The sequence below is a fragment of the Monomorium pharaonis genome, chromosome 8, assembly GCF_013373865.1.
Source record: "Monomorium pharaonis isolate MP-MQ-018 chromosome 8, ASM1337386v2, whole genome shotgun sequence".
NCBI lineage: Eukaryota > Metazoa > Arthropoda > Insecta > Hymenoptera > Formicidae > Monomorium > Monomorium pharaonis.
In genome coordinates, this window is record NC_050474.1 from 5797593 (window position 1) to 5819754 (window position 22162).

The following is a 22162-nucleotide window of genomic DNA, read 5'->3' on the forward strand; positions in this document are numbered from 1 at the left end:
ACAATAAATTCGTAACAAGCCGCAACTCAATTTCTGCCTGCCTTGTTATATCTCGTTCTCGTTGTCGTAATGCGATACCCATTCCGTCGTCGCCGTCGCCGTCGTCGTTGTAGTCGTGTGTTCGTAATGCGTGTCATAATTTAAGACGACGACTGCATAACAAGCGCCCACTTGTTTGCATATCGTTCTCCCTGCGCGTATGGTAATTGACGCAATGCTTAATTTCGAATAACCGATCTCTCTTTCTCTCTCTCTCTCTCTTTTTCCTTCTATTATGCGCAATTGCATAGAATAGCCGTAAGAATTGCGGAGCGTAGCGAGCGGAGACCGCGCTTGTAATCTGAGGCCTCTAATAATGTACAGCAAAGAGTAGCGTTTGGAACGAAAATTCGGCGATTAATTGGCAATCGTCGACCTCCCCCGCCCGCCTCCGCCGCGTCCGTAGATGCAATCAACGTCGCCTAATTTCGGTATGCGGCCGCAATCGAGCGGCATTATCGCCACGATTCCGCCGCTGCGAAATTATAGGGCGTGCTGTTGCTGCTGCTGCTGCCTGTGCGCGGCGGTCGGCTGCAGGACGCGTTATGTCACGGTTATTGACAGGTCGTTGGCTGTTTCGCAGTTTTGTCCTGTTCTGCAAGCGCGAAACCGACGGGGATAACAAATCGCGTCCGGCCCCCGCGCGCGCTTTAGGCAGCGCGCACAATGGAATTCGAAATCCGCGCGACGTAGATTTTGAGGTCGTGCTTCTCAACTTTCGCGAAATGCAAAGCCCGTCGTTACGAATTTTCGACGAAGGTGACGCGCGGACGAGCATCCAGGCGATTTATTCATTAACGAGACTTATCATTAATCAATCGATGAATCGGTGAAGAAATGTTTCATACGCCTTCTTTTTCGAATTCCTCTTTAACTGCGCCACTTCTCTCTCTCTCTCTCTCTCTCTCTCTCTCTTTTTAAGAGGAAGAACGCGATTCTTTTTATCGATGTCACCGGAGAGGATTTCTCAAACAAGCGTAAAAGATCGCGCGCCGATTTATCTTCATACGGGACCTTTTAATTAAAGACGCAACGACGAACTGAAAGCGTTGTTCAAAGCGCTTAAGATGTCAACAACGATCCATCTTGGCCTGCCTCTGCCTCGCGAGGGACGCGATAAATTCCATCGGCGAATGCGGGCCAGATAGATAGATAGATAGACTCGGGTTCGGGCCCACTTGACGGCACATGCCACACCCTCGAATCGTCGTCGCCGGAGACGACGACGACGAGTGACCCTCGCCTCCCCGCACTGCCCGAAGTCGACGAACGGATTCCAGTTCCGCTTCTGATGCGCACCTATAAACATCCCTCCCCGCGCGCCACGTCGCGTCCACCTTATTCACTCACCTCCCCCTTTCGCATAGAATGTCCGTACACGCACGGCGGCGGTTAGGGGTAGCGCCGGATAGTGACGATAGACAGGGGTGGCCTGTGTGTACGCCTGCATGTATGTGAAATAGAATCTCGAACTCTCATTGCGCGCGTACGTGTACTACGTGTGCGGAGATCGGGGGAGGTTAACGCTGTAGGAAGGATAGGGGATGAAGAGGGGGGAGGGGAGGGGGTAAGTCCGGAGCGAGAGGGTAGACGAGAGCATGTATGTGTGCGTGGGTACATGCAGCCAGCATCAGTGGAGCGTCTCGGCGTCGAAGGCGCCAAAGCGTCGCGGCGCCACCCTCGGCGCCCGCCATAACGCCGCCAGCACTCACCCCCGTTTCTGATTCTCTCTCTCTCTCTCTCTCTCTCTCTTTCTCTCTTTCTCTTGCTCTCTCTCTACTTCTCTACCTCCGTGTCGCTCTACCTCTCTGCTTTTCCATTCGTTTCTCTATCGGTATCTCGCTTCCTCCATCCTCGCCAACAGCAACCCTCTCTCTTTATCCTTTTACCACCCGACGCGCCCGAAATTTGCGAAAATCTTCGAGGCGCCATCCTCCCTCTTTGCCGTCGTCTGCCGTCGTCTTTCGAAGAAAAAGAATCGTCGAGAATTCTTCTGCTACCGCGACAACCGCGTTCTCGGAACTTTTATTTCTCTTTTTCCTTTCCTTCGTGATGACACGTGCCGGGCACGTTCCATATTGCTGCGCGTGGATAGGGTTACCGAGGCTTTGTTTTGCGTGAACTTCGCTAAAGGTTTTTATGAAGACTCAAAGGCAAAAACAGAACGTACATAAACTTAATATATGATTTTGCTCAATTATCTGAAAATTTTGCGCCAGATTTGAAAATAGTTTTAAGACGCTCAAGCATAATGATCAAGGCCACAAAAAAGAGTTCTAACATTTTAGCAATTGATTTGAGTGTTTTACATTATTGTTTTAATGGCCGAATGAAATTATTTTCAGATCTGTCTCTAGTTAAATTTCTGGATATTACAGCAAAGCCACTCTTTTTGTGTATTAATTAATAGAGAATTGCGTCGTAAGCTGAGGAATTTATGTATTTGGCATTCTTGATTTTTACGTTTATGCGTGTTATACTTTTTAAATTAAAGGAAATTATGAATGCATTTTCAAGAACAAAACACTTAAGTTCTTTAATTTATTTTATTCTTTTTTAACTATGGAGGAAGAATATTAAAATATATTGTATTTCAATATAGTTTTAGTAATTAGTCGATGTTTAATCCAAATTATTATTAGTTTTTAATTTTGTATAATTAAATTTCTTATTTTTAATAATCATATTAAGTATTTTAATTTATAATTATTTTTTTATAAACGAGATATATTATTTACAATTTTGTTAAATGAATAAGAGAGAATGTAACGTATCATGCTCTGTTATATCACCGAAATTACGCTATCTGGTTGATAGAAGTACAGAAATTTAATTTCGTTACCTTCGTTAATTTCCAGATACGCGTGATTGACGTAACAGGAACGAACGAACGCGGATTTTCGGATTGCGGGCACACGACCTGGGGGAGAGGAAGAGCGGCAACGGAGCGTCGTAAGGGACAGCGACGAGGCAGCGGTAAGTAGCGAAGTGGCAACTTCCGGTTCACAAATCGTATTCGCGGCTCGCCAGAGTCGTTTCGGAGAACCTCGTAAAAATGAACGTCCGTCCCGCGCATCCCTCTTCTTTTCTCGCTTCTTCGACGTGAGTCAGGATCGTGAAAGTGCCAGCTATACCCCTGCAAGTGCCATAAACTCACTCGCTCTTCTACTCCCTCGTTCGCGTAATCCTCGCCCCCCCCTTCTCCCCTCTGCTCCTTGCCGGAGTCCCCGAATTTAGCTTTATACCGGGGACGAGCGGGTTCGTCCCGTGCTCAATATGGAATATTTCTGGGCCATAAGCCCGAAAACATAACACTTAATTGCGACAAATATGACCCCGTAAAATTTGAATAGGCATTTCGAGATCGGGGGGGGAGGGAGGAGGAAGAAGAAAGGACGGGGAAAGAAGGAAGGGCGGAGAAGGGCACTCGCTCGAGCAACTTGAGGGCGTGCGAATATGTGCGAGCGCACGCTTCGATTTCATTGGGATAAGTCACATTTGTCGTAAAGTTCCAGCGGAGCGTCGCGCACGTCAAGCTTGATGTTCAATATACGAATTTCTGTAATCCCTCCCCCGTTTCCTATTTGCGACTCAGCGAAATCCCGAGTGTTTTCGGGAGAACGAGATGGAAGAGATGGGAAGATACCTTTTCGTTAACGTCGGACCGAGGACGCGGCTGCTTTCGCTAATAAGAATATGAGCAAATGGCCCGTCGCAAATGGCGTTAAAAGGTCGATGGTCTCCGTTGACCAATTCGCTCGTATCTCCCCGCATTATCTTTAATCTCCATTCTACGGCCCGTGCAATCTGCGCATCTGTCCACCCGCGCGGCGATCCAAACTCGGCGGTTACAGGCCGGTAGTCGTTGTTTGTAGCCAAGCTCGGAGGGGGGGGGGGGATCAAGCTTCGTTTATTGCTGAACCTTGAAGTCTCCGTTCCCGGTTCCCCGTATCTTCGATAATTCCGGAAGATCTATAAGCGTGAACGCGAAGTTTTAAAAGCGATCGAAATGCTCGCATCCCTCTCATTCGCGTCTCTCTTTCGACCGCCGACCGAAATTGAAATCATCTCTTCCCGATGAGAGATGGCCTTTCCTCCTCGTTTCCCTGTGATTTTCCCTCACCGGGACATTCGAGAAGCTCTCTCTGCGTGAAATCAAACGCAAAGACCTCGCGTCTCTGATTTTCGGAGTAACGCGGATCCATTTACAGTTGACAACTGAAAGTTGCACTGCACGATGATTGAGCGCAGAGACGCGAGAGACGCGCGAGGGGGGAAATTCTTCGTCCTCGCGGGGGAGGATTTGGAATATTTGGAATTTCGCGTGCGATATGTGCATTCGGAGTAGCACGAGCATCGATGGCCCAATACAATGGACGAACACGTTCATGGTCCAGACATTTTGGCGCCGAACTTACAGGCTGCCTGCACAGCTCGAAACTGCAAACAAACACCGAGTCCGACAACACTTGTTCTACTTGCGCGTGGATTTATATGACAAGTTGAACGTATGACATTCGTTGCCACGTTTGATCGTAACTTTTACTATTGCAGCCATTTTATACTTTTCCCCCATGCACGAAATAGCGTTTCCGTAGATACATTTTACAGATAGTATTTCGTTCCCTGCTTTATTATACGAAGAGGGACGTAGCGCGCGATAAATCATCAACTTTCGGAGAGAAGGAGGAATCCTCCATTAAGGATTTTTATAAACGATACGATATCGTAAATGAGTGAGGCAATGGGAATGTGATATAAATAAACAAGTCTCGTTTTTTTGGGGGGGGTTGAATTAAATAATTCTTTCTCCAGTCGAAAATTATCAGACGCAAATTCGCATTCGGCAGGGCGGGTTTCCTCTGACACTTCGTATTTTAAGCAGTGTAAAGCTCTGATAGTTTACGCTTTCACTCGCCAACAATTTCACGTGAGAGGATTCTCCGTATAATTGGGAACCATAAAACTTTTCCGGCCGTAAATCGCTGTCGGGCGAGCGCTGCATTTTCGGGGACTGACCGCACGCGCGCGAATCCGGGGGTAACTCGAATCGACAGGCGCATTGTCAGGCCGATTAATCGAACGATAAGTTTCACCGTGTATGGGAGAGAGTGATTGACGCCACCACGATAAGGGTTGATGGCCGTGGAGAGAGAAAGGCGGAAGGTGGAGGGAGGTAGGACGCGCGAGATGGCGAACAACAAAAAGAAAAGCAGAGGCGCACTTAGGGGAGGTGGGATCCTTAATTCATCCCGGACCGAACTCCCGGTCCTGTCCTCTGTTTTCTGTCCCCCGTGGAAGCTTGCTTCCCGTCATTTCCGCCGCTCACAGTTGCGAAGCAAGAAGACACGTGACACGCGCGGACGTCCTCCCGGGGCTTACAGCAAATATCGCTCTTAGGATAAACAAATTTTTATTAATTTTTACTTTAACGTGTAGGCACATCGATATATTTCTTTTAGGTTTTATATGTATAAGCAGCTTTTTTTTTTTAACGCTACTGCGATATGAATTGTTTTTCGTTTTATGTTACCGCCGTATATCGCGTTTACATTAAAAAAAAAAAAAAACTAGATTGAAATAAATATTTTTTTAAATAGTACCAAGCAGAAGTTTTGTAAAAAATGAATAATATTTATTTCAAATAAGATAATATTTTCTATAATTTGTAAAATGGATTATACATTTTCTAAATTATAGAAAATATTATCTTATTTGAAATAAATATTATTTATTCTTTTACAAAACCTTTTTACAAAACTTCTGCTTGGTACTATTTGAAAAAATATTTATTTCAATCTAGTAAATTTTTTTTCAGTGTATATTTGATCACTTTTTTTTGAATATCGAATTACTTTTATTATAACAATCGTTTGATTATTTAATCATAAAACGTAATCCAGCTAACACGATAACACATGCAGCAATGTATTTATGTAATGCGCGCGAGAAAAGAACAACTTTGCTGAAATGCAAATTCGAAAATAATTATGTTAAACTATTTTTAAAAAAACATTGGATTAATTCGATTGCTACAAAGTCAAAACTGCAGCGATATTGTGCTTGAGCGTACACGATTATTTTGATAGTCCATAACATAAAATTATTTTCTGATCTGCATTTATAATAGATGAATTTGTCAGAAACTGCGATAAAATTGTTTATTCCGTATAATATAAATATCTAAAAAATGACTTGCTATTTTACGTCATTTAAAGCTGCCTTATTAAAACTCTCTGAATATTATCGTGGGACTGTGCGTTATAAAATTTTATCGAGCTGAACTCATCAAATAACATCCACTTCCGTGCTTAACATAATACGCATTTCTCGTATCATCGCGCGTACGCGTCGCAATTGGGAGACGCGAGCTCTATCGCTCAATTTTACGTCTTAATCAAGAGCGAGGGAGAGCTCGCGTCGCGGCGCTCGGACGTCGCCGCGTCGTCGGTCGGTCGCGTGCGGTTGCGGAAAATTCGGCTATCGTCGACGTTCGATTTCTCTTTTTTTTTTCTTCTCTCCTCCCGCGAAAGGGAAGCGAGGCGAGGGGAGGGGAGGAGAAAGCTCGGCGATGTTTTGCAAGCCGCGTTTACGGTCAAGCAGCAGCTCGCCCGACTTCCGGGCGGGCCGGGAGTGCCGCTCGCTGCATAAATTGCCTGTACATCTCAATTCACCCCCCGGGACGCTGACCATTCCCTTACACGTCGTGCTCCTGAGTGACACTCCCCATCCTCTCGCGCAGAAGACCTCCCGCCTGCAGACTCGCATTATCATCCCTTCGCGTTTCCACGTCTCTCACCCTCCCGATAAGGGCATGTAGAGGGAAGATGAAGGGAGGGGGGTCTGTTTCGAATCTTTGTACGGCCAGCGACCTAAGCCCTCATTTAAGAAAATTATCGGACCTGATCTTATGCTGTGTTTCTTCCCACGATCGAACGGTTCTCTTTTTTTTTCTTTTTTTTATATTGAATTATCGCAGGGAAGGTATTTACAAGAGCGCGGATACGTGGCATTCGTAATAGACTGCGATAAAAATATATATACGAGAAAGGTACAGCCGAACTGACAGTGAAATTTAATGATTACACGAATTGATCGCTCGACGCAAAAGTGCCGGCAACGTTCACCAACGGGGGGTCGGGGATAACAGAGAGCGCTTTTTGCGACGCTCCGAACACAAACGCAAAGTGGCACGTTCGAAAAAGCTATAGGTCGACGTGGTAATTTTCTTCTTAGTTTCGCATTATCATTTTTTGTCATTCACCGTGGCACGCCACCTGAGATGATACTGCTGTTTACGCTGGGCGTCCACGTACCACGGAGGCTTTTTAGCGCGCAATTCATTTTCGTAATTTAAGCGATAGGTATTTTGGGCCGCGTGACGTAAATAAATTTTGTTTCCGCATTGATGTTCCGCATTTATTTAATCCGCGTTTTTTTTTTTACTTTACTCATTTTCCAATTGAGATTTTGAAACTTATTTTCTTACGCTGAGAGATGAATGTAAGAGGAAAAAAAAAAATCGAAAATGATGAGTAATGTATCTATGAAAAAGTGACAATAGCACCTTACCTTTCATTCCTTAGAAAGATTCTTATTCTCAGACTTTTTCACGGAATTTTATAATTTGAACTTTTAGATCTGTTGTAAGATCAAAAATCAAACTCGCAAAGAGAGAGAGAGAGAGAGAGAGAGAGAGAGAGAGGGAGGAGAATAACTCAAAACTACTCAGAAAAAACATTAGTTTCAAATCGACAATATTATTCTTATATAAGCAAGAATATAGAATATTTTTTAAAGAATTTGATAATCTTTAACAGAAACATAATTTCTTTATGTAAGCAAGTTATTATCCGTTTAAGATTATCAAATTCTTTAAAGAATATTTTACATCCTTGCTTATGTATATGAGAATAATATTGTTGATTTGAAATTAATGTTTTTTCAGTGTAGTAACAGTTGTCTAAAGCAATTACTCGAATAAACATTCGGCATTTGTGTCGGTAAGAGCGGCGTACGCGTGAACGAAATAGAAACGTTCGCGTTTCAATTCGGCAATGCCGAAAGATCGACCGAGGTAGGTGCCACGTGAAATGGGGTCCTCCTCGTGGACGACATCATTAGTTTAATTGCAACTGCATCTTGATAATCGTCCTATAAATTCCGGCCGGTGTCATCTCGATTACTGCAATTTACTGGCAAATTCGCGGATCTTGGCGCAAAGTCGCGCGGCGCAAACACCGCTCTCTCGCCCTTTTGCTGTTCGCTGAGGGGGGGAGGGGAGGGGGGGGGGCGAAAAAGGGCCAGCAATGTATCCTATAGTGCGATACGACACTCGAATTTCGAAGGGGTCGGCACCACGCCGCCCCACGCACCCCCGCGCGCGCAATCTTCCCGGGGGTGGTAGGGGGCCCTCCGGCAAGCGGGCGACTCACCCCCTTGCGAATTGGCGGAGCACGAGGAAGCGGGGCAGCGTCGGACGGTCGCCGCCAATCGTCGCCGCCCTCGGCCACCGATAGACCCTCGCGTCTGCGCCCCTCGGCCGGGTGTCCCCTGGTACGTCGGTGTTCCCTACGTCGCCCTCGGTTCGGGTACCGCGCGCAAGGCCGCAGACCTATCACTTCTTTGGCGACAGCCGTCAGGGTAACATCCTCGCACTCGCTTTCTACCCTCGCTCTCTCTAATTCTCCCATCCCTTCGACCCTTCGCATCACCGCCAGAAATCGACGATTCCGTTATTTCTCACCCGAGCTCGGCTCATCTCTTCCCAGCTTCTGCCTCCTTCGAACTGTCCTCCCTCGTTCGGTCATTTTCACCGACCTCCTACCTCTCACGTGCGCGCTCTTGCCCCTCGTTTCGCTCGCGCGTTTATTCTTCTTCATTTTTCTGTTTGTCCGGTTTCGCCAAGATAGAGGCCGATCCCGGGGACCGCGACCGTTTTCCCAACTTCGCGTCGCAGTGAAGGAACGTCCCGCGATCGTTCCGGCTTCCGGTGACGTGTGCAAGCAGTAACTAATCAGTTTAACGTTTCTCGCCGGTCTCTCAGGTAAAATAAACTTCCGCTTCTGTGTTCGATTCTTAGCCGCTCTCGCGATTATTACGATTTAAAAGAAGATCTCTCTCTCTTATTCTCTTTCGCTATAATCCGACCTCGTGTTCGCCCGTCGAGTCTTTTCCCTGAAAATACGTGCGGTTTCGCTCGCAATTTTCGCAAAAACATTCCCGCGGTTCCGTTTGCGGTTGTCCCCTCGCTTTTTTTTTTTTTTTTTTTTTATTGTTGTTCGCCGATTGCCTTCTCGCGGTCGTTCAACGGAAGAAACGTACGTCGCCGATCGCGAAAAGCGCACCGGATTTCGCGCCGCTCCCGCTTCCGTTACGGAAGGCGTCGCGATGTAGCGCACGGCTGTCGCGCCCCGGAACTTCCTCGTGCCTTAGAACCGCCGTCCAGATCGTGACAATAAATTCTCTCTTCGAGAGAATCCCCTCTCCCTCCTTTCTACGAGACTTTTTGACCCTTTCCCCGCGCGTTTATCGTATCCGTTTCTTTTCCTTCGCGCCGTAGTAGACTGAATAAACCAACGAGCTTATTTTCCTTCCGAGTCGATCATCGATCCAACCACGAGATTGCCTTATCGAGATCCAAGTCCGTCCGGGTCTTCCCGAAAAGTTCTTCTCCTCGTACCCTTGTATTTTCCCCTCGATCGAGGTTGAACGGGAAATCCACTCCGTCCCTTGTACCTTGTGCCTTGTCTACCTACAATAGTCCCGAATCACCACCGTCTGTGACTTCCCGGGGCGGAAACGATCGTGATCCTTCCCGAAGACACGAAGATCCGACAGCGTGCAGTCGGCGACGATCGTCCCTCTCCCCTCCCCGACTACGTAGAATCTCCTGCGTACAGAAGTCTCTCCTGCCTTCTTTCTGTGCGTAACACGCGCGACGAGTTCGTCCGAGAAGAGATCTCCCCGGGCGCGATCGAGTGACACCATCACGATGATCACACCGGCGACGCGGTGAGTAAGAAACTGTTCAACTGTTGTGTGACGTCAGAGAATTACCTATGCTAAGTCGTAGCTTTAGCGACTTAGCAATTGTTAGTAGAATAACGTTCGCGATATATCTCTCGCGTTGCGCCACTATTACTTCGATCCAATCCGACCGGAAGCTGTCACAGTACATAAGCAAATATAAATTTTGGTAACGTATCTCCGTAGTAACTTCTTAAATCTCCAATTAAATAAATGAAGATGTTGGTGTAATTATTTTTAATTTTTTTTTTGCTGATTTTACTCGAGAGGGGACGCTGAAAAAAAAAATTTTTCTTATTAAATTAAGATGTGATTGATGTCCTTTAATCACGTAAATTAAATTAAAAGACCGAAAGTATACGATAGCAAACAATTGATCTAAAGAGTTTGTTGATCGTGATGTAAGGCTCTATCTTTTGCTTCCTTATTCGCTTGTGTGAGTAGATCGTACGTAATGTGCTGCATGATCATTCGGCAAATCGTCGTTTTACTATACATAACGCGAATTATAAATGTCTTCGTACAAATAAAGGTTTTCTTTTACTTTTCTGGATACAATTTGAAAACCCTGTACTGAAATTAAAAAAAAAAATCGCATCTCCTGATCTCTGCCAGATTCGAAATCGAATGGACAAACGACTTAACAAGGTCGAGCGTGTAAAATTGATTGCCATAGAACGATCGAGATAGTATACTCAATTATTAAGAGTAAGTCGCGGTAACAACCCCTCCCGTACGATCTCGAAATCAGATAGTATAATACGAGGGTCGACTTTCCGGGGTCCCGAAATTGTCCAATATCGAGGGAGGCGGACTAATAACCATCAGGCATTCACGTACACTCAGGCACATACACACACACACATATATGTACATCAGACTCGTCGCCTTCAAAACCGCCCGTCCCGTGAGATTGTTTTAAATGAACGAAACGAGATAAAGCCCGGTCTTCCGGAAGCTACAAACGACGATGTTACTGAAATGTACGAAATTTCACGGGACTGACGTTGTCTAGGGCCTCCGTATAAACTGTATATTCACCAATTTTTGTAAAATTGTTTACACGAAACGAGAGCGTAGAATTTCATACGCAACTGGGGCGGGTAAACGGTCGCAAATTTGTGTACGTTGGAGGAGTCAAAAGCGGTTTGTAAAATTTCACGATACAGGTGAATAAAATCGGGGTGATGGGGGAGAGGGGGGGTGCCCCTAAATTATTATTTGAACAAAAATAAAAGGTTCATAATGTAATACGGGCAAACGCGATATAGATCCTGAGTTTGACGTTTTGCCGATAGAAGTGCGTTATTGACAGTACAGTTTTCAGCTGTACAATCTCTCGTTTACACATTCAAGTATTATTAATCATTTTCCAATAGGGAGTTTCCAGTAGAGACATGGTAACCGTCCGAGTTTATTGGTGACGTGTGCGACTAAAAAGTGTATCGAATCTCTAGTAGATACGATTTTATGTGGCAACACACTCGTTCACACTTGACCATTAATTATAATAAAATTAAAGACACTTGAGGCCTCTTGTAAAACTATTTTTTTTATGCGTTCTAATATTTTAATAATAATTTTAGTTTAATTCTTTGCAAAATGTAGTATAAAGTAATACAGAAAAATAGTTGTTTTACCGTCCTTGCTTACTTCCGCAATATCGCGGGCTAGACTGTTCTAAATCCCGCTGAAATTACGGATATAGATTCCTATGCGCGCCCCGAATCTTTTATCTCTTTTTGTGTTTCATCCGGCGGGTCAAAGGCACGCGATACGTCTTATTTTAATCCTTTACCGACGCGCCGGAAGAAGAATCGATGATTTCCGCGTGTCTGTCACCGCCCCGGTTTACAAGCGTCCAGACGTTAGAACGACTCAACCAGACACACGAGCGTACGTTTATTTGAAATCCCAGCAGACTATTCCTTGCGGCTCGACAATAACGCTAGTTCCCTGTGTTAGCGTTGGCTCCGAGTGTCGCGCAATTTCTCGAACCAGGTCTGATTCGAGCAAAAATCCTCTCGAATGTCGTCAACGAATATGTAAGTCAAAGAAAAAAAGTAAAATTAGATAATCACGAGAATCGGGAGAAAATCGGGGGAAGGGGGAGAAACGCGTATAATTACTTGCCGCAAGAGAAATTTTCATTACGATCGTCATATTTATGAAAAGATGAATAATAAAAAGATAGGAAACAAATACAAATATTTCTCGCTGTAATTCAGTTAGATCGTAGGTTGGAGTTTTGTTCCTCCAATGAGAGTTAAAAAATCGAAAGACCACTAGGGTTGGCCGTGCACGATTTGTTCGCGCTCTCGCGACCCTCGAGATTTTCTCCGTTTGGTGCACGGGGGTGTGTTACTAGGGCACTAGTGCGCAGAAGCCCCGAACATGCCCGATCCCAGAGAGTCGTCGTAGCGATGCCCCCCCTCCGGTTCCCCGTCCACCCGCCGCTTCATCCCCCCCGTCCGCGTCCCCTTCTCGGAGAAAGAGAAAGAGGATAGCGCGCGAGCGAACGAACGAGCGAGCGAACGATCGAGCGAAGGGGTGGCTCCCAACCCTCTCGGTTACATTTCGAGCTTTAGCCCGAACCGCGGCACATTCAGTTTCTGACCGGCGATCGAAGTGGCGCGTCGTTCCTGCGATCGGACCGCCGCCGTCGTCGCGCAACGGGATTCCGCCCCGGAGGAGGATCGGCGTGTCCGCGATTTCACGGAGGGGAAGGGAGGGGAGGGGGGGGGGGGAGAGGGTTGATCCGCGAGATCGCGTCGCGTCGTATGTACACACGCGGTCGGGGATGTCGTCGCGCGAGACTCGCGTTTGCTCGGAGAGCCATCGATCCTCGCAATCGAAGCGATTCAGTGACGCCCGTGCGGGGCTCGTGCCACAGTCGTGTACCGATAAAAAACCAATCGGGATATGTGCAGAAATATAATAACGCAGTATAATATAATCAATTGTTTCCTCCTTTGATTCCGAGCGATTCGATTTGCGTAAATCGTGGCGATTTATTCCTGAAAGTACAAGCATTTTTATTTCATTATCGGCAAACGGACTTGGGCTTCTCGGATTTTTATATTTCTGTATCTTATTTATTTCCTTTTCAACTCGAAATTGTATGTGTGAACTACATTTGGCATATATTCTTTTAATTCGAAATTAATTGAAATTTTCTCGATTGTTATACAATCACTTACTAAAATCTTCTCAATATTAATCCCGTTTCAAGAGCAACGTCTACGGATAATCTCGTTCATCTAGGATCGCCGATTGTCGTGTAATGGAATATCGATGTAAATAGCGGGATTTATTACGAAGTTATCAAACCTCGTCGTCGTCGTAAATTGCTCGTGATCGCGCATAAACATTATATATAGTAAGAATGGAGCTGAACCCGTGCTGCAGCTTCGTAGGGATAGTAAATTATCTCTACACGAGAAGCTTGCATCGGAAACGGCGCCAACCGGCGCCCAACATTCCACGATCCTGGGTATTATAGGAGTCCGGCAAATAGAGCCAAAATTTAGATATATAGATGTAGTCGCTGCTATAGGCACAGCTAGAGCAAGCCAGTACGAATGCGCCGCCGGAGGTAAATATCATCACATCCATTACCTTTCGTTATGGTCAGTCATGGTCGCATGCGTTGGTATCGCCAACATTTCACATTGCTGTCGCTCGTTACTGCCCAGCCACGTGGCACATTTGCCTGCCTTTCAGTATCAGATCCGAGAAACGATCGTGCCTCGTATCCCCCCCCCCCCCCAACAACATTGTTGCACCCGCGATTCTTTGCAGGGTATGATAAATCGGCGCGATTTCTAGCGAACGGAGTTTTAGTTTTACGAGGTTGCAAAACCTGGGGGGTCGAAATAAAAGAGTTTAGCACTCGCTGACGTAAGTTACGTAAAATGAGGCTCCGATCGTTTCTCGCGCGAGCTAAATGCTTGCTCCGACGATGTTTCGTAGACGAGACGTGTTTAGATATGGAGTGTTAGATTTTAGAACGGACGCAAGCTCTCTTTCGTATTAAAAAACTTTCCGTTCTATAAAGTTGTTTGATTGACGTGACGTTGCGCCGCGAGCTGTGCTGCTTTTTATTTGTCCAGTTCGATGAAATATTCATTTAATTTAGATGGTTAACGGGATATACTATTTCATACTTTTTTTTACAGATAAATTTAAATCAAAACTTTTGTCCCCTCCCCCCCCCCGGTGAAAGTTTATTTACAGACGTTTACTCGATCGATCCATCCCCGCGCGGATTAATGTCGATGACTCGCGCATTGGCACTTTATTTCGTAATGTCCGCATGTGCAGTGTGTTATATTTACGTCTACAACTGTAGCTTTGTACCGTACCTAATGCATATATTTAATGTAGTATAACGGAGTGACTAAAGTGTCGAGAAGCCTTTTCTCATCACCTCTAAAAGCCAGAGAAACTTTGCGGAGTAATTGTAGCAGCGTCTCACAATATTACGAAATTAACATTGTAAAGTAAATTCGCGTAATGTACGCCGGCATAAAGCAGCAAAATCTCTCATTTAAATATCTACCTTCATCGATTTTGTATGTACATAGATAGAGGCAACGAAAGATATATTGTTTCTCGCGAACGCTGGAATAAGAAGACCGTGAAGAATAAGCGACTTTTGCGGAAATTAATCGTAATACCGATATTTCTGTAAGTTATCGAATAATCAGGGGAGGGAGGGAGGGAGATTAATAAGTTATTTGTATAACCCGGATAATAAGGGGTTACGCGCGCGTTTTCTATGTTCCCATGCGCGGTTCAACTGGGGTAGTGACGCGCGGAAAAATGTGATGACACCCGCAAAGGGTGGCAACGACATAGAAGAAAGAGAGAGAGAGAGAGCAAGGATATGGGGCAGAGTGGAGGGTGTGAGAACCGACCGACTGTGCTACCCTACTCGCGAGGCGGCGATGAAGTTAAAAAAGCTGACGACAGCACTATAACTCGCTCCGAGAGTGAGAATGGAGCATGGTAACTACATACTGCGGCCAAAGTAAATGGGAGTAAGTGTTTCGTATCTCCCGCGCCGATATATATTGCAGCTTCCACTCGAGCGAATTTCATTTAGCAGATTGTGCGCATCCTTTATGATGTCAGTCGTGATTATTCGCAGCTTACTTGGCCGACGTACGGAGAGCGAGTCATTAGTTTTGCGAGCGCTTTAACATTTGTACTCATTTTCACTAGTGGCCGATTAACTTTGATCACGATTTAACTTGCAATCTTTTTCTTGTTTTAAGAATTAGAAAAAAAAAGTTAATAGAACCGAGAGTTAATCTGTATACATGGATTTATGTAGAAATCAATTATGATTAAAACACAATTGTCACGGAAAATAGTATTTAAAATACATTTTTAATCAAAAATTGAATTTGCAAGCTACAATTAATTAGTAATTACCAGATGAAATGTTATATATGTTATCTTCATTAAAGTGACATGTTAAATTATTAAAGTAATAATGAAAGCGTAATAATTGCTTTCTAATTAATGGATGACTGGCTCATGGGTACTTGATGATTGCACTCCCATTATTAGTAATTTAATCAGTTAGCGATTATTAATGGTAATTATTGAACCGATTGTTAATTATTAATCTTTGACTTTGCCTAACTCTTACGTAACTTATTATATGGTAAGTTGAGTTTCACTCAGAAAGAATAGGGAAAACGGTCGCGATCAAAGCGATATTAATGTACTATCGATACGGAGGCCGCAGGAAATTATATTATTAGCATTAATCTTGCGGAGTGGGTGCCAAGTATATTCTAATGCATAGGAAATGTAATTTGCGAATATATGCATAAGGCTTGTGTCGTGCGCGCGCGTGGCCTCGTTAACACTCACACTCGCTATCACCCAACTGAGAGCAAAAACACCGGTTACAGATAGATATGCCGTAACATCACGAGTCCGAGTTGTAACGCGCGGGGGAGAGAGAGAGAGAGAGAGAGAGAGAGAATCATGCAACCGTAAACGGCGAACCCGGCGCGAACTTGACTTGAAGTTTAAATGAAACTCTCTTTCCGCAGTTCTGCTCGGAGAAAATAGCGTGGAATCAGTTAAGACTCAGTTAATTCAAACCCGCCGCTCACGGAGAACAACGGCCCGTGGAGATAACGCGATAGGAGATTTGCATAAAGATTAATTCGAGGAAAGTGCGGGTGGCACGTAGGGTGTGTCGAAATTATTGTATCGATAATTACAGCGCGTCGCCGATACGTCGTCTAATTCCGCGGAAGGCGAAAGAAGGAAGAGAAGGGGGGGGGGGAGGGAGTGTTTTTTGCGAATTATCGCGAGATTTTAGCGGCGGGCCCGCTATAATAAATAACGAGTCCGAGCTATTCAATCGCGCGACGCCGCGATGATAAATGACGCGGGCCGGGACGGCGACAGATTAACATGTTTCCACTATAGATTCGCCGTTTCCACTGATAATCGGACGGAGGCTGATTGGCACGTACGCGCGCGTCGTCGGCAACGCCGATCCATTAGGGTGAGGAATAGGAGGGTGGCCGCGCCGCCCCCGCGGTGGGATTAGCCGATTTTGCTGAGCGCGGCCGCATAATCGCGCGTCTTCGTTATCCCCTCCCTCCCTCCCTTTCATCCCTCGCCGCGCCCGGATCGCTGCCCTCAATTAGCTCGCGTCAAGTGTCATCGCGGCGGATATTATACATGACGTCTAATTTTAGAATCGCTCTTGATTAACGCGAATCGCGCAGCTAGCTCTCTTTCTCTCTCTCTCTCTTTCTGCTCTCTTCCTCCTGCTCTGTGTTCCGCCTCTTCTTTTCTCTCCATCGTTAAATATCGCGCTCGTCGCATTCGATAACGGTACGCTTTCGCATTCGGGCACAATCAACCGAATATCGAAACGGAAGATTCGCGGAGAATTTGGACGGTATGAGGGCGAATAGAATGGCCGGGAATTTGTTTTGGTATACGTCAAAGGGATGGTATTGAAGTTTCGATCGAGATGAAAGCCCTATTTATGTTTCAGTAACGTTGAAAGAACAACGGGGCGCTGCACCGCCGGATAAAGAAGCGGTTTTATCATGTTACGTAAACAAATCTTCCCTTCCGTTTCCCTAATAGGTTGCCTCTTCCGCCTCTTTTTGTCGCGCGTCACTTTGCTGCCCGAGGTTACCGAGAGGTAAAAAAGAGAAAAAAACGTCTCTCATTTTCCGTGCGGGGCTTCGTGAAATAACTCATTCGACTGTATAACTTTATTTTTTAATTGGGGATGCAACCGCGTCTCGCGACGTTCTTCTCCGTCACGCGCGAGCGGACCAATTGTGCGGTCCATAAAAGTTGAACCGGCTAAATGTGTAACGCTCCTCAATTGTCCGTTTAATCGAACTTGTAAATAAAATAAAAAAATTGAATTCAACATGAGCCGATCGAAACAAAGAGTTCACCACTCTATCGCCGGCCTTTCAAGCGGCGGACGTTGCGCAACGTCCCTCCCCGTATAAGAATATTCAATTTCCAGCAATATCAATGCCAGCATTGTCGAGAAGTGCCTCCATCCCATCGTCGGCAGTACGTATGGACTTGATGATCCAGTTGCATGTAATGAGGTCATTCCCTCTGAATCGAATTTGTGCCGGCGAAGGGAGGGAGGGGGAGGGAGGGGGGGTTGGAAAGGTGACGTATTGCGAATTGAACGAAGTAACTTTGTAGCGGACGGTGGTTTCAATTTTGCAGTAAAACGCCGCCGGGCACTGCGAGCGATTGCCTGTTGCGCGATTTTTTTCCCCTCCCTCTTGCGCGTTCCACCACCGGTATATTCACTTTGTACCTCCGTTTTTTTTCCTCCCGAAAAAAAAGAAAAACTCCGGCGATATCGCGCGGAGAGGGAAAGGTATTCGCTTGTATCTTTGGGCAGGCGAACAAAATGCATTTATGTCCGTCTACGTCGACGTAGATTAACTTCAGCCCCGGTTTAACGTATTTTTTCAATCCTTTTTCTAATTCTCTCTTAGAATTAGATAAAAGTGACAATTAAATCGAGATTGAAGTTAATCTGCGTCTATCGACGGAAATGAACAATGCATTTTGTGCTCTGCGCGATACCGGAGTTTTTTTTTTCCGAGAAAAAAGGGAGAACAAAGCGAATGTTTCAGCGGCAGAATGTGGAGGAAAAACGATAGAAACTGGTATTAACCGGGCGTACGAAACATTTTTCTTTGATCTCGTATTTTTTTATATTACGTTGGCAAATTTTTTGAACGGCAAAAACATTTTACATTATATTAGATATGAACTTACATGCTGTTTAGTTACTCGTTCTATATCTATAATTATGATGATTTACCGGCGGGTCAAATATTTTATTGACTTTGAAAATCTCTCGATCTTATCGTCAACAATTATATCGACAAAGTGCTTTATGACCGGAGACGTTCTCCGCTGAACTTTGATGTGTTCTATTACAGCCGAGACATTCGGCAAACGTCTCACGTTCAGGTCAGAAATTCGATACACGCGACGAAATCAAAACCGTACGTTAATTGGGTGAAAATTGTCAGCGAGAGAAAACGAACGTGGCGACGGGGGAGGGAGGGAACAGTTGGAGGAAGGAAAGGTGGGTGGAACGGGGGCGAGACGGGAGAGAACGAGAGGGAGAGCTCTAAGAAAGGATAGCCAGGGGGTATGGCAGGGGGTTACGCTCGGAGTTTGACACAGTCAGAGACCGGCGTTGCCTGGCAACCTTCAAGGGTGGAAATCCACATTGGCGTAGGGTGTATATACCTGCGACGAATTTATGCGGCATTACTATTCCTCCTGCATGTGGATCCTGCCTACCCCTCCCCCCCCTCTCCCCTCTTCCGCTTCCCGCGAGGGACAACGGATGGAGAAAAATGCGCGAATGAACCCCAACGCACGGCTGTGATCGACTCCTATTGAATACAACGAAATTGGAGTGTTTATTTTCGCGACGGATGTCTAATGACGTGCTTATTGTCGCAGAAGGATGCACGTTTCGCGCACCGCAAATTAATGAGAAGATAGCAATCTTCTTCGATAAAAGGGTGACCACGGAGAGAAAAGCTGCACTCGAGCCGCTCCACCCCCGGTGCGCTTTGTACCTCCGGCGAGTGGGGGTAATGACACTCGGAATTCAATGATTTAATCTATTCATATTTCAGAATGTACCCTACCCCCCGTGCTCTTTTTGCAATTATTCCCGATGAGATATCTTTCACGGGTAATCTTTATTAAGGCGTAGATCAAATGTAGTTAAACGGCACGTCCTCGTTCATCTTCCCTTTCGGAAGAAGCCGCTCGTTTAAATTATATCTCGACATCATCTCGGAGTGTTTTTACATGTCTATAAATCCGGAGCTGTGTAACACGTGGGAATTTAATTACTTCGTTTGTCGAGTACATTTTTTTTAAGCTATCGAATCCGATTGAATTATTTCGAGCTGTAAGTTTGAGAGTGAAAGGGCGAATTTTTATTACTTTTCTCTATCGTTATTTTCACGCTTGTGGAAGATATGGCGTTGAAATGCCAAGATATAAATGATGAAATAAAAATAAAATTATTTCTCTGTAATGAATTGCAATAATTATTATTATGTAACTACTTTTATAACTTTCTTGTCTACTGTTTATTTAATAATATAGTTAAAATAACTGTGTATATATATATATATATATATATATATATATACATTGAAAATGATTATAAATTAAATGATTATAATTATAATTCAATTATGGTAATTGTAACCATTCTTTCTCTCAGTTTACAACCGAAAGATCGATGTACATATCAGACAGAAGTCTCACGGTGGGTTCCTCTTTCAGTTTAACGCGTGTAATTTTTAATCCGTCGCGCCCTATGGTCTTTACCCTCCAGTCTCAGCTACCTTCGCTCTCGGTGGTTTTTCTAAATATATCGCGCTAAAAAATATCACATAAGGAACTTAAATAAATGGATCTCCATGTAATGCAAAAAATTCGGTTTTAACCGACGACGTGATTTTTTTTCAATGTCACCAGCACAAAGAATTATTAAGATTTTCTCTCGATTTAACGATGATTTAATAATATATCTGAATTTGACGACGTCACATGATTATATTAATGAGTTTCTGTCATTAGATCATAATACGGTAGGGGACATAATAGTCGGCCCTTGCAACTTGTTGCGTGCAATTTCGCCGCGAAAGTGGAAACTGCGTGCTCCTGCACATAAACCCTTTAAATTACTCTTTACATAATACGGGATTATCTGACAATTTCGTGAGATATAATTTTATACCACGTGCGACCGACGACGCCATGATTACAAGCGTAACTCTTCGTCTTAAAAATAAATATACTCTACGATTGCGACAAAACGTTACGAAATGTTAATTAATTATTACTTATTCGTGAACGTTCTGTCTTGATTAACGTAATCTTATTTCACGCGGGATTGTCTTTTTTCAGTCGAGTGATTCTGGAGGTTTTCGCGCACGTAGAAGATCACCCCAGGCAATCGCAATGGCCACGCTATCTTTGCGCATCTCTATACCGGAGAAGAACGCCACCAAGATGATGCAGTTCGATCCCAGTACATCAGTGTATGATGCTTGTCGTATTATTAGAGAAAAACTTGTCGAAGCCAGCAACATGGGTCAACGTAAGCGCTCGATATTTTATTTAGCGAAACTCTAATTGTGTTATCGAAATATTTTGTCCGTGATGTGTATGCATCAATATTCCAAGAATTGATAAAAGCAACATTTTTCGCACAGCATATTAAATTTTTTTTATCTTATCAATTTTTTTAAATATTGGGAATATTTGATTATGAGATAGAATGATATCCTGGAAATATTGGCAATATTTTATTTGTCAACTTGTGCGAGTAAAAGGTATCCAGAGATTTATATTGAATTAAGTCTTAATTAATTAAGAGTTATTTTACTCTGAAAATGGTGGATATTTAATTCCACAATAATATTTTTATTCGTATTCAAAATCCGTCATATAAACTACAAATTTCACTTAATTGTGAATCTTGTCCAAGTCCTAAACCAATTTATATAAACTTATTTTTGCAATTTTTTAACATTAATAAATATCCTAAATTACAATATACAGAAATATTAAGTAAGTATGATAAAATTGTGTGTGTGTGTGTTTGTGTGTGTGTGTGTGTGTGTGTGTACACACATATATATCTTATATTAAGTTATAAAAGATATGATTCCAAGATTAGCTCTGTTGTCCTTTGCGTAGCGAAAGATTACGGCCTGTTTCTTGCTGATGAGGACGTGAAGAAGGGAGTTTGGCTCGAGCCCGGGCGAAATCTCGACTACTACATCCTGAGGAACGGAGATCTGCTCGAGTACCGTCGTAAACTTCGTACACTGCGCGTCCGTATGTTGGATGGAACATTGAAAACTATGTTGGTGGATGACAGCCAGCCCGTAGCCAATCTCATGGTAGTGATATGTACGAAGATAGGTATCACGAATCATGATGAGTATTCCTTGGTGCGCGAGCTGGTGGACGATGACAATGAGAATCAAAAACCTGGAAATTTTGGCACTCTCACGTTGAAGAGAAAGAAAGAGGAGAAAGGCGAAAGGGACGCTAAGATGGAACAGTTGAGAAAAAAATTAAAAACCGATGACGAAGGTAAATACTTTCGATCTCACAGATATTTTATTCAAAATTTCATCAATAGACAAGAACATGTGAAATATATTTTTAATCTTTACGTCTTTTAATTTGCAGTGAATTGGATAGATCCAAGTAAGACCTTGCGCGAACAAGGTATAGACGAATCCGAAACCGTTTTATTGAGAAGGAAATTCTTTTTCTCGGATCAAAACATTGATAGTCGTGATCCTGTGCAATTGTCGCTGTTGTATGTACAAGCGCGAGATGCAATTCTGGACGGTACACATCCAATTACACAGGAAAAGGCTTGTGTTTTTGCCGGGATCCAATGTCAAATACAGTTTGGCGATCACAAGGAGGAGAAACATAAACCGGGTTTCCTCGAGTGAGTTGCACTTGTTATTTATATATTTAATTCTATGTAATGTAAATT

General features: G+C 44.2%; 1 protein-coding gene across 5 annotated transcripts in view; it reads left to right on the forward strand.

The window, feature by feature from the left end:
* LOC105832885 (talin-1) overlaps positions 1–22162 on the forward strand; it is a 46855-nt gene that overhangs the window by 9008 nt on the left and 15685 nt on the right. For 3 of the 5 annotated variants that reach the window (XM_036290582.1, XM_012674194.3, XM_036290581.1), the window contains exons 2-5: positions 2898–3015; positions 20548–20740; positions 21343–21744; positions 21844–22114. In XM_036290582.1, coding sequence (XP_036146475.1) covers positions 20602–20740; positions 21343–21744; positions 21844–22114 — 812 coding nt within the window. In that variant the 5' untranslated portion in view covers positions 2898–3015; positions 20548–20601. Of the gene's footprint in view, positions 1–2897; positions 3016–7935; positions 10054–12807; positions 13664–20547; positions 20741–21342; positions 21745–21843; positions 22115–22162 lie in introns of those variants that run through there. The other 2 variants (XM_012674195.3, XM_012674196.3) reach the window with 2 other exon arrangements.